At 49.5% G+C, this 13,917-nt stretch overlaps 1 protein-coding gene across 2 annotated transcripts in view; it reads left to right on the forward strand.

The window, feature by feature from the left end:
* Positions 1-13,917, forward strand: part of DOK4 (docking protein 4) — a 67,625-nt gene that overhangs the window by 52,716 nt on the left and 992 nt on the right. Inside the window, exons 3-8 of one of the 2 annotated variants that reach the window (XM_084812173.1) lie at positions 1,777-1,884; positions 3,184-3,298; positions 3,430-3,549; positions 3,930-4,119; positions 7,858-7,996; positions 9,947-10,070. In XM_084812173.1, coding sequence (XP_084668299.1) covers positions 1,777-1,884; positions 3,184-3,298; positions 3,430-3,549; positions 3,930-4,119; positions 7,858-7,996; positions 9,947-10,070 — 796 coding nt within the window. Of the gene's footprint in view, positions 1-1,776; positions 1,885-3,183; positions 3,299-3,429; positions 3,550-3,929; positions 4,120-7,854; positions 7,997-9,946; positions 10,071-13,917 lie in introns of both variants that reach the window. The other variant, XM_084812172.1, reaches the window with a different exon arrangement.

Consider the following 13,917-nt stretch of genomic DNA (forward strand, 5'->3'; position numbering starts at 1 on the left):
TCTTTCCTTCCAATTGGTCCATTCGGGCAATCGCCCCAGCAGTGCAGGCATCAGCGGCCGAGCTCGCCCTGGGGTGTTTGACTTCAGTAAGCCTGACTTGTGCCACTTCAGAATGCGGGGCGGGGTGGTGAGGGGATAATATAACAAAAACAATGCCCTCCATATACACATCCCTCATCCACGCAAAAACAGATTCAACCTTTGGGAGGCAAGCGGCATCTTCCAACCACCCGCTTGCTCTTTCTTTCTTTCTTTCTTTCTTTCTTTCTTTCTTTCTTTCTTTCTTTCTTTCTTTCTTTCTGTCTGTCTTTCTTTCTTTCTTTCCTTCCTTCCTTCCTTCCTTCCTTCCTTCCTTCCCTCCCTCAGAGACATCCTCAGTAACAAAAAAAGGAAATGGTTGGGACAGCTGGGGCTGGTACTTTCCTTTCCGGCACACCCAGCCAAACTCCCTTTAAGAATTTTTAAAGAAAGGAAACATGACAGGGAAAGGGACATACCACTTCCTTCGGGGTGGGGGCAGCTGGAGAGGTCAGTGGGTAGCACACTATCCTGGGAGGGTGCTGTTGTTTTAACTTGGGGGGGGCGGATCTGTGCGTGTTACCTGGGTGTATTCATGTGGGATGGTGTTTTGGGGGGAGCAGAGCCTGGTTGTGTGTGTGGGTAGGTGGAGGTTTGGCGTTTGTGTGTTTCTCTGAGCATCACCAGTTTTCCTTCTGAGAAACGGGTGTTGTAATAATTTCAAATATCTGATTTGGCATTCGGGGCTCAGACCTGACCTCTGCCTTGTACTCAGTCTCTTTCTTGGGGAAGTTATTTGCCCCAGCCTCTTCCGCTTTCCTTCCCAGTTTTCCTTCTGGGAAATGGGTGTTCTGTTGTACAATGTGGGGCCATTTGGAGCTCCAGTCCTCAATCTCTTGGGCAAATTGCTTATCTTTTGTGACTAGCAAGGCCCCCGTGGCAGCCATTTTGTCATGGCTCTCAAATGAAATGTGAAATGTGCCCCCAAAGAGTGGGGACCCCTGCCGTACATGACTGAGCCTTCCTGCGAAGGCAGAATTTGTTTTGCATCACCTCCTCTTGAAGCAGCTTTCTGGAGTACAGCAAATGGGTCAATGGTCTCCATTCCCTGGCCTCCATTTAAGGGACACCAGTCGAATGATTGGCCAGTTGTCAACTGACTGCTTGTCATTTTGACCCTGCTCAGATATTGTCAAATATTCCATGAAGCCAAGGATGGCCACTGGGTTAGGTGGCCTCCTACCTTTGCCATTGCATTAATGAGGTGATTGGATAGCTGTGGCAGGGGTGAGGGCCGGATGCCACCCAGCTCTGCAGAAGCCAGGTACAGGCACCCTTGCAGGATGAGCTCCACCCCATCCCACCCAGAGAGCTTGTTCCTCCCTCTCCCCTCCCAGTTAAGTGCCATGGCCCAGCTCCTCCCACCGACCACATGCGACTCCCGCCCACAGACCTTCCCGCATGCAGCAGAAGATTCTGATGAGGATGTGGCAGCCAATGCCTTATTCAAAACTCTCCCGGCCAGAGGACACAGCCCTGCCATTACCCTCTGGCTCATTCAGCCTTTGAGAATGGGGAAAGACTTCACAAAAGCTGGGAAGCCACCCAATGATTGGGGGAGCGGGGGCAGGGGTGGGCGGGGCCAACTGGGGAACCCCAGAGGGCTGGATTGGGACCTCAAGCAGGCCAGATTTGGCCCCTGGGCTTCAGGGTCTGCACCCCTGATGTAAACAGACCTTCCTTGCTTCTCTCTGTCAGATTTACCGACGTTGCTGGCTGGTGTTCCGGAAATCTTCCAGCAAAGGCCCACAGCGACTGGAGAAGTACCCAGATGAGAAGTCGGTGTGTTTACGTGGGTGTCCAAAGGTGAGCCCCCCCCCCCCCCGGTTCCCAATGCAATGATGCTTCTGCTGTGAGGAGATGGGACTGGATATAGAGCAGAGTGTGGCAGGGAGGGGGTTCTCCCATCATCCCCAGCTACTATCACATCCCTGCCTCATTTGCAGCAAGGGGGTCTTCTGGGAACTTTCTGAATGGGCAACCGCCTACACAGAGCCAACTTGCAGTTTGCCTGCTCCAGTGATGTTCGCCACCGTTTCCCACTTTGGTGACGTTCTCATTACCATTAAATGTCTCCCTAGGGGCCCATTGTGGCCACATGACACTGCATGCTGGAAAAACATCCCTGCCCAAGGGAGCCGTCATGGCAAAAATAACCCTGTTTATGTTTTCGAGGGAGCGGTTCTTCCGTCCTCGTCTCTTCTGCCTCCTCACCTGCCGCCCAGGCTTTCCACTCCATCGGCCCCCTGTCCTAGCCCCCTCCCCCCCACCACCCCAGTGCTCAGATTCCTCAAGAGCCCCCTCCCCAGCAATGGCACCAATCTCACTTTACACAGGGTAGGTATCCAAGAAGATTGCAGGCAGTGGGTGGTGTGAGTCAATTCTACCTTTGCACATTCCCCCTCTTTCAGGGCTAAACCTCACAGTATGTTGCATGTGTAATGCCTAGCTGATACTAACTTTCTTTTTTACTTTAGTGTAAGTGTTTGGGGGCCCGATCCAGACTGGGACCACCATGTGTGAGTACAGGGAGGAGGTTAAACCTTCCTACCCAGCTGCTTCTCCTGCCCCCAAATTCTCCCCCTGCATGCAGGAGCTAGAGACAGAAAAAAGCTGCATTGGTGCCAATAGAGTTTCCCCCCTTTCTTTAGTCTCCGTGTGGGCAGGAGGGATTTAGAGGAGGGGAAGCAGCTGGATGGGAAACTTACATGTGTGTGGTGGTCCTGATCTGGATTGGGAACCTACATGCTTATACGAAAGTTTAAAAGAAGTTAGGATCAGCTACACGCTGTGCATTTAATGCAGCGTGTTGCTCACTTAGCCATTTCCAGAGCTCCCCTGCCTCAATCCCTGGAGCCAGAACCTCTGACAAACAGAGCCATCCAGCCCGATGGGTTCTCCCTGTGAAGCAGATTCCTCTCTACCCCCACCCTACCAGATAGTTCTCTGCTGATCTTCAGCATAGAGCCCTCCCAACGTCCTTGGACCACAGGCAGGCAGCTGAGCAGAACTGGTGATTCCTTTACTTGGTTGTAGGGCTGGGTGGGTTTTGGGGAGGTGCCCCAGAAGGTGGTGCTTCCCTAAAGAATCTGGCCCCCCCGACAGGTCACGGAGATCAGCAATGTGAAATGCATCACGAGGCTGCCCAAAGAGACCAAGCGCCAGGCTGTGGCAATCGTATTCACGGACGACTCGGCTCGGACGTTCACCTGTGACTCAGGTAGGGGGATGCTGCCCAGCGGCTGCTAAGCAGACTGGTGCGTGGGCCAGTTTGTGTCCGGGCAGGGCTGGTGGTGGCAAGGAATGGGCCTGAGGGCTGGATGCTGACTGAGGGCCCTTCGGATTTTGCAGAGCTGGAGGCTGAGGAGTGGTACAAAACGCTGTCCGTTGAGTGCCTGGGCGCCCGGCTCAACGACATCAGCCTTGGAGAACCAGATCTGCTGGCGCCCGGGGTTCAGTGTGAGCAAACAGGTAAGGGCGCTGATGGCCCTTGGCTTGCCCTGGAGCAGAGGGGGGCAGAACCTCTTTCAGGGGAAGGGGGCATGGACATCTGGGGCATCCCGAGCACCAGACTGGGATGCAAGGAAGGCTAGATCTGAGGGTCCGTATGCCTTCCCTGGAGGGGCATGTTTGATTCGGGCATGCCGGGGGCTGAAGTCCAACACATCTGGCGGACACCTGATTGGGGAAGGCTGTCCTAGCTGGAACTACAAACATGGAGCCTGGGAGACCACGGATGAGTGAATTATGTCGTCGTCCCAGCAAAGTCTTAGGGAGGAATTGAAGGGGAGGAAGCTGGAGATGAGCAGTAAGGGCACTCCTGACCCTCCTTCACTGCATTTCCTCTGCAGATCGGTTCAATGTCTTCCTCCTGCCCTGCCCCAACCTGGACATCTATGGCGAATGCAAGCTCCAGATCACCCATGAAAACATTTACCTCTGGGACATGCACAACCCCCGTGTCAAGCTCGTCTCCTGGCCCTTGTGTTCGCTGCGCCGCTACGGACGGGACGCCACGCGGTTTACCTTTGAGGCCGGCCGGTATGCGCACTCATGTGTCTTTTGGGAGATGTTGTTGTCATGCAGGAGACCTTCCTGCGACCCAGAAGGCATGCCAACCTGAGTTGATCAAGGAGCTTGTGTGCTGTGAAACTTGAGAAGGGTTTGAAGGACTGGTCCCCACTCTGCACATTGGATGTAACAGCTGGGTACAGGCACATCAGCCAGGAGGCTTGCTGGGTGATTTCGGGCCAGTCGCTCTCTTAGCCCAGCCTACTTCACAGAGTTGCTGTAAAAATAAAGAGGAGGGGTGTACACCATCATGTACACCAGGTGTGGGGAAACCTCTGGCTCACGTGGTGGATGTGACCCTCTAGAACATAAGAACATAAGAAGAGCCCTGATGCTGGAGCAGACCAAGGGTCCATGTAGCCAAGCATTCTGTTCACACAGTGGCCGACCAGCTGTCGACTGGGAACCCATAAGCAGGACATGAGTGCAACACCACCTTCCTGCCCATGTTCCCCAACAACTGGAGGTCCCCTTCTGGTCAACCAGCTCCCGTGCAGTCTTATCTCTGATCAGAGATTGGAGATAAGAGATTTCCACTCCTCCCACACTGCCATGAATCTTTCCAAAAAGTCTTGTTTCATTTTGGGTGGGGTGTTGCTGTTGGGAAGAGAAGGGCTACCCCCTTGAAAAAGTCATACACATCCTTACTGATTGCAGTATGTGATAGAGTGTGTGTGTGTGTGTACGTTTGTGAGTCTGTGTGTAAGTGAATGGTGTCTGGGCAATCGTGTTGGGGTCGTATGCCAGCAGTAGGGTGGCCCTGCCCACTTTGGCTGTGGCCCTGCCCCCTGCTGGCATGCAGCCCCCAATGTGCTTGTCCAGAACCATTGGCCATGCTGACTGGGAATTATGGGAGTTGCAGTCCAACACATCTGGAGGGTGCCAGGTTGAGGGAGGCTGCTCTAAGGTGGATTTCCCCAAGTTTTGGACTACAACTCCCAGAAACCCCTGACAGCATCGCCAGTGGTCAGGAATCCTGGAAGTTGAAGTCTAAAACATCTGGAGATCTACTTTCTGCCCACTCCTGCTCTAGTTAGTTATGCCTGCTAACTTCCGACAAATTTTAACTGCTCCAGGACAGTGTTGTGAAGAATCAGCCTGGGATCCATGAGGATGGATCATCACATGCAGTGATTGCTAGGGGAAAGGAATGGTCCCTGTAATAGCCACCCACATGGAATAAAGCTAAACTGTTTGCTCCGCTCAACCCATTGCAGGATCTTAAACCCTGGCTCCACAAAGCTAAAAGCTCGTTCCCAGGAGCTCTTGGCCATTCCCCTTTCTAGGCCCATGTTACTAAACTTTGCAAATTGATTTAGATCATCCCAGTCTGCACCTATTAGCGACTCCAGCTAATTACCAGCTACAAAGGAAAGACATTTGATCTTTTTCCCTTTTATCCCAGGCCTTCAATGACTCATTATGCCCGGCTTTTATACAGAGATTAGAGAAATTCTTCCAGCTCCCCGTCCCACCCTGCTCTGAGGCTGTGGAACAGGCTGTTCTGACAATAAAGCTGTTTGTTTCTTTGGCAGCAAAAAAGAGGGGAATAACCCATCCGCTATAGGGATAAAGTGCTCCAAGCAAGGCAAAGGTCCCATTCACCTCTTTCTTTTCTAATGTGGGAGGATCCCAGATCTTTGCAATGGAGAAAGAATGCATGATCTGTTCAAAAGATGCAACAATGGATCTGTTGTTGCATCTAGAACAAGGGTGGTCTCTAGATTCTCTGGACATTCTTGGACAAATCTTAGGCCGCAATCTTATGCACGTATAGCCCAGTGGAAATGTGTGTCTCAGCACAACCCAGAGTCTGTGCCATCTCAATGGTGATCATATTTGTCCCAAACCACAGTTTGCAAATCCACTTCTAACCGTGTTTGCAAAATGCCACATGCTCTGACTAAGGTTTGCAAACGTGGTGCAGACGTGCCACTAACTATAGTTAACTCCCAAACTAGAAGTGTGTATGGGAGCAGGGGGTGGGGGCGGAGGGCATCAAGTGCCTGTGCAAGTGGGCAAGCTCAAGCACGTGACCAAGCGATCTGGCAACATGCTTCCAGTCTCGTGGCCATGGTTGTGCCTGCACCAGGCTCAGAAAGAATGTGAATTGCCTGCCCATATAAACAATCCCAAATCAACTTCTTGAAAGAACTGCAGCTGTGTCTGGTTCACCAAATAGGCTGTGTGTTTTGTAAGGTTCTTCAGGGTCGTAGGAAAGTGCAAAGAAGGGGTCTAAGCCAGGGGTATTAAACCTCTTTCAGCGCAAGGGCCAAATTCTATTTTGGAGAAACTTTCCGGGGCCACATTCCAGCGGTGGAAAGGCAAAAGGGGCATAAGCAAAATTACCACAGATACCAGCCTGTTTTAGTTTAAAGCTCTTACTTCCTATAAGTAGGCCTTCAGAGAGGCATTTCAACCTTTTAGAATGGGAGAAAAAAGCACACACACCGGGAAACCATCAACTGATCAGTGGCCGAGGGGTAGAGGTGTCAACATCTGGAGAATTTTGGAAGGCTGGATTGGGACCCCAGGTCTAAGCAAAGTATGGTTTTATTTCAACAAATTTAGTGTCAACTGAGTACTTAGAGGTTGGCCTGTGAGAATCGTTCATGGCTGCCTGACCAGGCCTAGGTTATGGGGAGAGAGAACTAAACAAACCTCGGTCAAAACTGCTCCAGGTTCTAGTATGCTAGCACAGCTAAGAAAGCAGGGAGTGAAACGCTGTGTGGCCGTGGCCTGCAGCCGGGGTGTCTCACGCAGGGCGATAACTGCAGGATTCATGTATTCGCACGTGGGTGAGGAATGCGTGGCACCCATCTGTGTTGGTGACCTAGTGGCAAGCCAGGAAGCAGGCAGGCAAGGATGAGGCAGAGTCTGGATTTGTTGGCCAGGGGGAGTATAGATCCTTGTCTCCTTGCCATCACCAACAGAACCAGAGTAACTCTGGCAAAATAAGGGCACAATCTGGCTGGGGAATGCTGGGACTTTTTTCTGTCTAAACATGCATAGGATTGCGCGCTGAGAGAAGTTGCAGTGCAGATTTGGGCTAACTTGGCTAGTGTAACTAGGGTGGGTATGTTAATTTTAACTTATAGACTCCCCACAAACGACTCTGCTCCACCCTCTAGCAATCACAGCAGTTGCAATACTCTGAGGAAAAGGGCTTATTGAGGCCATCTTCAGATCTTGTCCTTTCAGGAGGTTAGGTCAGCAAGGGGCCAAGAATCCAAGCCATCAGTAGGCCAGTTATTGTGAATGATGTTGGTTAAAACACGGTTAACTCTGTTTATTACCATTTTTCTTCATTTTTTTTATTTCGTGAAGAAAGGAAATTCTTACAAGATTTTATACACACATACACACACACACACACACATGAAAGGGAAAAACACAAGAACAATTATTTAAGGTGTAATCCTATGCATGTTTAGACAGAAAAAAAAGTCCTACAACTCCCAGCATCCCCCAGCCAGTATGACTGGCGTAGGATTGCACTCTAACTTACTTACTGCATTTCTCTGCCTCCCCATAATTGAGGTTCTCTGGGGGACCGAGTGAGGGGTTCCACTTAAGTCATCGAACTCTGCGTTGAGTGTATGAGTAGCAATGAAGGGCCCTTTCGGTGCAAAGTGGGAAGCTTGTCTCCTTTTGCTGCGGTCTCTCTCCTGACCCACTGCCCTCTGTCACTGCCCTTTTGCTTAGCAGGATGTGCGACGCAGGTGAAGGGCTATACACCTTTCAGACCCAGGAGGGGGAGCAGATCTACCAGAGGGTGCACAGCGCCACCTTGGCCATCGCTGAACAGCACAAGCGCGTCCTTCTTGAGATGGAGAAAAATGTGAGGGTGAGCGTCCATCCATGTGCTGGCGGGGGGAGGTGTTTTATCATCTCTAGGCATCCCTAAGAAAGGGGATGCCAGAAATCAGCATGCAAAATTAGCGTGCAACACATAGAAAGGTACAAAAGCTATTCTTTGACTTTGGCAACATCTTTTCATCATCATGCAAGTTCTGTTGGTCTGACTCAGCCTTCCGCAACCTGGTGCCCTCCAGATGGGTTGGACTACAACTCCCAACATCCCCCAGCCAGCATCTAGAGGGCACCATGTTGGGGAAGGCTGGTCTAACTTCTAGATTTAATTTAGCTAGTATCTTCCTAAGGAGACGAGCGGAGCCATTTCTTCTGCTCCTAGGAACAGCAATCAACCATATTGGAAGGTGGGGAGAAAAATTGCATAACCTCATTCCTAATTTGCTTAGCATCTTTAGGGTGCTATGGGAACCAGCCCCTCCAATATTTTGACAGGGGTGCTTCCAGATGAGGCTTTTATTGTGCAATGGCCCTGCCTCATTCACAGAATTTTACCAGGGTCCAGATGATGTTGTCCTCCATTGGTAACCCTCCTACATTTTCCCACTGTTCCTTCCTTTTTCCTCCCACAAAAAAGCCCTGAAGGAGGAAAAGATGGAATGTCATTTGACACAGTGTCATTTGACTGGTAGTGCTAGGAGTCCTCCGTCCGGAAGCACCCTGTCAGTAACTCACTGGAGTTGTACCATCTTTTGTTATGGAAACCTCGTCTGTTCCCAGACCACTCGCTGCAGCAGCTACTCCGTGCTGTTTCATCTCTGAGGAGATGCAGTCTTTCACAAAGTGCCTCTCTTCTTAAAAATGGCTGAGCCCGTCAAGCGGAGTGGCAATGATAGGTAACAGAAGGAGAGTTTGTACTCTCCCAAGGTAGACCTGCTCCGTTGTTGAACTCTGCTTACACTGAGGAAGATGTTGCTATTGATCGTTCTCGTTTGTAGTGATGGTACCAAATGTATAGCTCCTTGTCCCATCCCCATGACCCACAAAACCAGAATAAACTTTGCATAGTGAGAGTAATCATTGTGCAAATTTGGGCGACCTTGGCTATTGTAACTAAGGTGGGTCGATGGGGGGCTTGCTCCAGGCCAGCTGAGTTAGGGGTTCAAGATGGGCATCAAATTCAGTTACTAAAAGTTCAATGTTTTCATTCATTTTTGAATAATTCAATGTTTTCAAAGCAGTAGACAAAAAAGCCAGATATCCACTTGCTTCGGGGTTAGTGAGAATTGCAGGCTGAGCAGAGCAGCATCATTGCAGCTTCTCATCAGCCTAGCACAGCACAGTGCATTTTACTCCTGAATACTGCTGGTGGGAGTGGAGAAAATCAGAGACATGACACTCCATAGATATTTACTCTCCGTTTCCCATACAGTTGGCCTACAGGAAGGGTGATGCACAACCTTCTTGGCTCTGAGGACTGCATGTGATGCTGGGTTGGGGGGCTGCACAGACATGCGCACACACACACCCTGGCACACACGCACACACAGATGTACACACAGAGCCACATATAACCACACATGGATGCACATACATGCATGCACACACACTAGTAGTCTTGATACGGATTGCTCCTTCCGCGCTGTGGCAAGAAAAGAGCGGTCTCCCTCTGGGGGAGGGAGTGGAGCGTACAGTTAGTGAGGAAATCAATGGGCGAGGGGAGTTCAGGAGGAATGGGTGGAACAGGCCTATAGATGGCATGCCCCTGCTCTAGGGGCTGTTTGTGCCAGAGGGGTGCTGAACAGGCTGCCTGCTTTAGAGACAGAAGGGGCTCGTCCTGGCACTGCCTCGGTACAGAATCACCCGCTTCGTTTGGGGTCCTGCCATTGAGACACAGCCCTTCCTCCTCGCAGCCTCCCCAGACGCCAGGGGCCCACTGTGCACAGTGCTGACTTCTAAACCTCCTCCTCCTCCTCTGTTGCAGCTGCTGAACAAGGGCACAGAGCACTATTCCTACCCCTGCACGCCCACCACTATGCTGCCACGCAGCGCCTACTGGCACCACATTACCGGCTCTCAGAACATCGCCGAATCCTCCAGCTACGGGGGTGAGTGGTGCTTCTCGGCAGAAGTCCAGCCTTTCCCCTGGATACATCTCGCCCCACTTTTTTTTCTCCACGGGGGCCTGTGTGTTTTTCCAACTGCATATGCCTGGGAGGATAGCAAGCGGTGTCTCTTACCAATCTCCCCAGGCGCAGCTACAGACTACATCCTATCATGATCTAACAAGTACCACGTTGTAATGTGTCTTTGGTTTATGGCCACAAAGATTCTGAGGTGTGCAGCAAGGGCAGCAGCACAGCTATTGCCCATGTTGGACCTTGGGGCTGAAGTCCAGGGTCCCACAGCCCCCCCCCTGCCATAACCTCCCAGAAAGCAGCAGGCAAAGGGGGCAGGAGCAAACAGGTGTGGCATCAACACCTGGGCCAGTGTGGGCATGTGGGCATTTGCTGGGCTTGATGGCGCTGCCTTCATCCTCCCTTCTTATTTTTCCAAACATTTTGAAGTCAGTGAGTGGCCGGCCGGGCACGTACACAGTTACTGATGCTCACTGTATTATTTTTACTTTTATATTATCCTTTGCTACAACAAAATGCTGCTTATTCCCAAGCAGATGCATTGAGCATCAGGGCAGCAGAAGCAAACTCCTGTTTTCTTCCTGTAGTCATGATGGTGCTATGATTTAAGGGAGTTTAAAATGCACATGCTCAGAGCATCCCTTTTCGTATCAGAGTTGTTTGTTTGCTGTAACATACCAGGAATGTAGGAGCAGTTGCAAGATGTGGAACAGAGCTGGGAAGGGGAGAAGAGAAGTGTTAGTTATGTGCCTCACAACGGAAGGAATGCGCGTGGCCATCAAAACCCTCCCCCCACCCTGGTAAGTCCAGGGTCTCGGAGCAGCCTCGCAAAACCTGCTACCTTCCAGATGTGTTGGACTGCGTCTCCCATAATTCCCAGCCAACATGGCCAGCGTTGCTGTCTGGGCATGATGGGAGTTGCACTCCAACAGAGAGCGCTGGCTGGGTAAGGCTTCTCTAAGATTAGAGAACAAGAGTTGTAATCTGAACAAGAGTTGAAGTGGTGTTTGAGGACCTTGGTTTAAGCTTTGCTAGGGCTGGTGGGATCGTGCAACTAAAACTGCTTTGCAAGCCGGATCCAGCCCTGTGGCTGCCAACTGGCTGTCCTTGGATGAAGCCGTCCTTCTCGGGCACATAGAGCTTTGTCTAGATTTGGTACGCTGCCATGTGTAAGAAAGCTGACAGCACAACTCTAATTTAATACAACATTGTGATTCTGTTTTGCAGTCAATCACTCTACATTTCATACTGAAATACTAATGGGCACAGTCCAAACAAAGCTGAACACTTTTAAGCCCTATTGATTCCCCTGGGAGATCGAAGCATATCCTTAAATTTCTCCATTTGAAATCAATGGGACTAAAAAGTGCTTACCTTTGGCTGGATCATGTCCAATGAATTCCTTTATTTAGAACATTTCTATACTGTTGTTCAACCAAGAGAGTTCTCCATCTTGTGGACTGATTCCTTGATATGTCGTGAGTCTTATCTTCCCCAACCTTCTGCCCTCCAGATGTGTAGGATTAGGATTAGAACTGTCCGTGCTGTCTGACAGTTGTGAGAGTTGTAGACCAGGTTCACACATCACACTAAGCCACATTAATTAACCCAAGGGGCTTTGCAATGGGTGCTAGCCACCATTTTCAGTATGGAAGCCATGGTAGCCACATGCCATGACTTGTCATGTCATGCGAACCTGGGCAGTGTGGGTTACGTGAGGGTTAAACAACGGTTATGCAAGGATAATTGTGTAACCCTCGCATAACTCACCCTACCAGCGTTCACACAACACAACAAGCCGCAGCACACGCCCGCTGCAGCTTGCTTATTGAAAATGGTGACCAGGCCACATCACAAAGCCCCGTGGATGAATTAACCCATGGTGGCTTGTTGTAATGTGCAAACAGGCCCATAGTCCAACACATCTGGAGGACACAAGGTTGGAGACGACTGGTCTGTAAATCAGGCTTTTCTGGCCTAAAGTTTCCAGGACAATTTAGACCTGTATACTGTAATTCATTTAGGATATTAGAATATAATTTTTAAACGGAATCAAAGATTGCCTATGTTTAAATAATAGTTGTTCATCACAAACTTAAATAAGAATAAAAGTATACAAGTATTATTAATAATGAAATGCTTCACATGCATAATTTCAGTACATAGTTTCAATTACACTTACAACAACCCTGTAAGGTAGGGTGATATTATTATCCCCGTACTGCACATATGAACGGCGGGGAGGGGAGACTAGCCTAAGGCCACCCAGTGACTCCATGGCAGAGTTGATATTCAACCCAGGGGCTTCCTGGCTGTCGCTCAGAGTAACCCCCATGTCCGATTGGTGATCTGGTTCATTTCCAGCATCGCTTTAGCCACCTGCACCCGAATCATTCACAACCAGTGTGGCCAACCAGCCCCAGAAAGAAGGGCTAGAGAACTGGCCATCATCTGCCACTGGCCATCATCTGCCACTGGCCATCATCTGCCACTGGCCATCATCTGCCACTGTTTGCCTGTCTCCGGCTACAAGTGTGTGGGATTAGTGCACTGAACCTGCAAAAGGGTGAACACGAGACAATGGAGTCCCCACCTCATGTCAAGCATATAAGAATTCGCCTGGCGGATCACTCTGAAGATCCATCTAACCCCAGCCAGATGCTTCTGGAAGGCTCACAATCAGGGCATGAAGACAAAAGCTCTGGCTTGTCCCCAGAATCTGGCTCTTAGAGATAGACTACCCCCGGTTATGGAGTTTCCATTTAGCTGTCATGGCTAAGGACCACTTTGCTGTGAACTTGTCTAATTCTTTAAAAAACAAACAAACATTGAAGCTTCTTCCAAAGCAGGGGTGTTGAGCCTCTTTCAGCCTGAGGACCAAATTCCATTTTGGAGAAACTCTTGGGGTCCACATTCCAGTGGTGGGAGGGCCAAAGGTCAAAATACTAAAAATTACCAGTATATTTTAGCTTCCTGCCAGTAACTCAGCCTTAGGAGAAGCATTTCAATCTTTTAGAATTGGGGGGGGGGGGGGGGATTGCATAAAAGTCAGGAAACCACCAAACCATCGGGGGGGGGGGTGTAATTGTCATAATGCTGTTCCATTTTACTGCGTTTTTTATTGTTTCTCTTCATCTTACTCTTGTTGTTGAAAGTTGAAAAATTTTCAGCATTGTATTATATACGTTTGCTTGTTTTTAGGTATGTAAACAGCGTAGAGGTTTTTCTATATTATGCGGTATATACGCATTACTAATAAATAAATTATCAATCAATTTATTATTATAATCACTGAAAATACAAAATATAAAACAAGCTTACAAATGCAAATCCAAACTGCAAGTGCAAAATATGCATAAAATAGCAGATTCAAACCAGAATTAATTTCAGTGACAGCATCTGTTAGTATCAGCTAATACTAGAGTGAATTACAATGAGATTTAACCATCTGATTCCTAATAGAACATGCCTGGGCACAAAGTTTTGCCACCTTAAGAGTAAACTCATTGGTAGAATCTGAGAGAAGAAGGGAGGAGTAAAACTTATCAGATCTGCCTGGAAATTTTATGGGGCCATATAATGGGAGCGAATGTCTTTATAATATAAACAGCATAATAAGATCTGTTCAGCTGTTTGAACCATTCCCCACTAGCAGGGGCAAACACGCTGAGAGTGAGGGGTTCGTAAGTATCTCCCTTCCAAAAAAGCTGATGGTAAGGTGTTAAAATGGGCCAAGGTAAAAGCCCTGAATAAATAAATGGGTGGAGCCAAGAGGAGAGGGCAGAGCTTCCTGAGGAACCCCGGTGGGCCGGATGGG

The sequence above is a fragment of the Heloderma suspectum genome, chromosome 8 (genome assembly GCF_057233095.1).
Source record: "Heloderma suspectum isolate Gila_16-S chromosome 8, 16-S_ref, whole genome shotgun sequence".
NCBI lineage: Eukaryota > Metazoa > Chordata > Lepidosauria > Squamata > Helodermatidae > Heloderma > Heloderma suspectum.